This window comes from Lepidothrix coronata, unplaced genomic scaffold (genome assembly GCF_001604755.1).
Source record: "Lepidothrix coronata isolate B3197 unplaced genomic scaffold, Lepidothrix_coronata-1.0 Scaffold178, whole genome shotgun sequence".
Classification (NCBI taxonomy): Eukaryota; Metazoa; Chordata; class Aves; order Passeriformes; family Pipridae; genus Lepidothrix; species Lepidothrix coronata.
Window position 1 is genome coordinate 1,965,774 of NW_016690358.1, and position 1,111 is coordinate 1,966,884.

A 1,111-nucleotide genomic window follows, 5' to 3' on the forward strand; every position below is an offset into this window, starting at 1 on the left:
GTCCAGCGCGCTCGCCGTCACCACTTTGTACGAGCCGCCCGACGACGCCACGATCGACAGCGGCGCCTCTCCCGACAGCTCGCACGACACCTCACCGTTCTCGCCGGAGTCCCGGTCCCGCACGTTCAGCAGGGCAACCACGGTCCTGGCTGGTGAGTCTTCAGGCACCGGGCTCGATAGCGACAGAATCGTGATCTCAGGCGCGTTGTCATTCTCGTCCGTGATGTCTATCTGCACTTGACAGTGACCGGTCAGACCACCACCGTCCCTCGCCTCAAGGGCGAAGCTGTATTGACTTTGCTCCTCGAAATCGAGGAGAACCGCAGTCCTGACCTCGCCGTTCTCGCTGTCAACAGCAAACAATTCACGGATCCCGGCCGGGACGTTGCCGAAGGAGTAAGTGACCCGCCCATTGGAGCCCGCGTCCGCATCCGTGGCCCGCACCTGCATCACCAGCGACCCCGCCGGCAGGTTCTCGGCCACACGCGCCTCGTAGATGCTTTTGCTGAATACGGGCGGGTTGTCGTTGGCGTCCGTCACGTTGACACGAACCTGAACAGTCCCGGACCTCGCGGGGTCCCCACCATCCACTGCAATCAGCACCAGCTCAAAGAAGCTCTGCTTCTCCCTGTCCAGTGCTCTCTCCAGCACTAGTGTGGGCTGCTTCATTCCACCCGTGTTTTCCTTCAAGGCCAGACTGAAGGACGGGTTGCTGCTGAGCTCATAAGTCAGCAGCGAGTTGCTGCCCACGTCTGCATCTCGGGCCATCTCCAGGGGGAAACGAGCACCGGGAAGAGTTAATTCTGTGATCTCTAGTTCCAGAGCAGCCTTGCTGAAGACCGGGGAGTTGTCATTCACGTCCTCAATGGACACCTCGACGTGGAAAACGTTGAGCGGGTTGTGCACCAGCGCCTCGAAGCTGACCGAGCAGGATAACGACTTCCCGCACAGCTCCTCCCGGTCCAGCCTCTCGCTCACGTACAGGTTCCCGTTTGTCTCGCTCACCGTGAAGTATTGCTTGTCCGCGCTGAGCCGCAGCTTGCGCGCCGGCAGCTCGTCGGCGCTGAGCCCCAGGTCCCGGGCCAGCGGCCCCACCAGCGAGCCTCTGGGC

General features: G+C 62.0%; 1 protein-coding gene across 1 annotated transcript in view; it reads right to left on the reverse strand.

Moving 5' to 3' along the window:
• LOC108504878 (protocadherin-16-like) overlaps window positions 1-1,111 on the reverse strand; it is a 78,077-nt gene that overhangs the window by 63,060 nt on the left and 13,906 nt on the right. Inside the window, exon 6 of the mRNA XM_017830383.1 lies at window positions 25-1,103. Coding sequence (XP_017685872.1) covers window positions 25-1,103 — 1,079 coding nt within the window. The remainder of the gene's footprint in view (window positions 1-24; window positions 1,104-1,111) is intronic.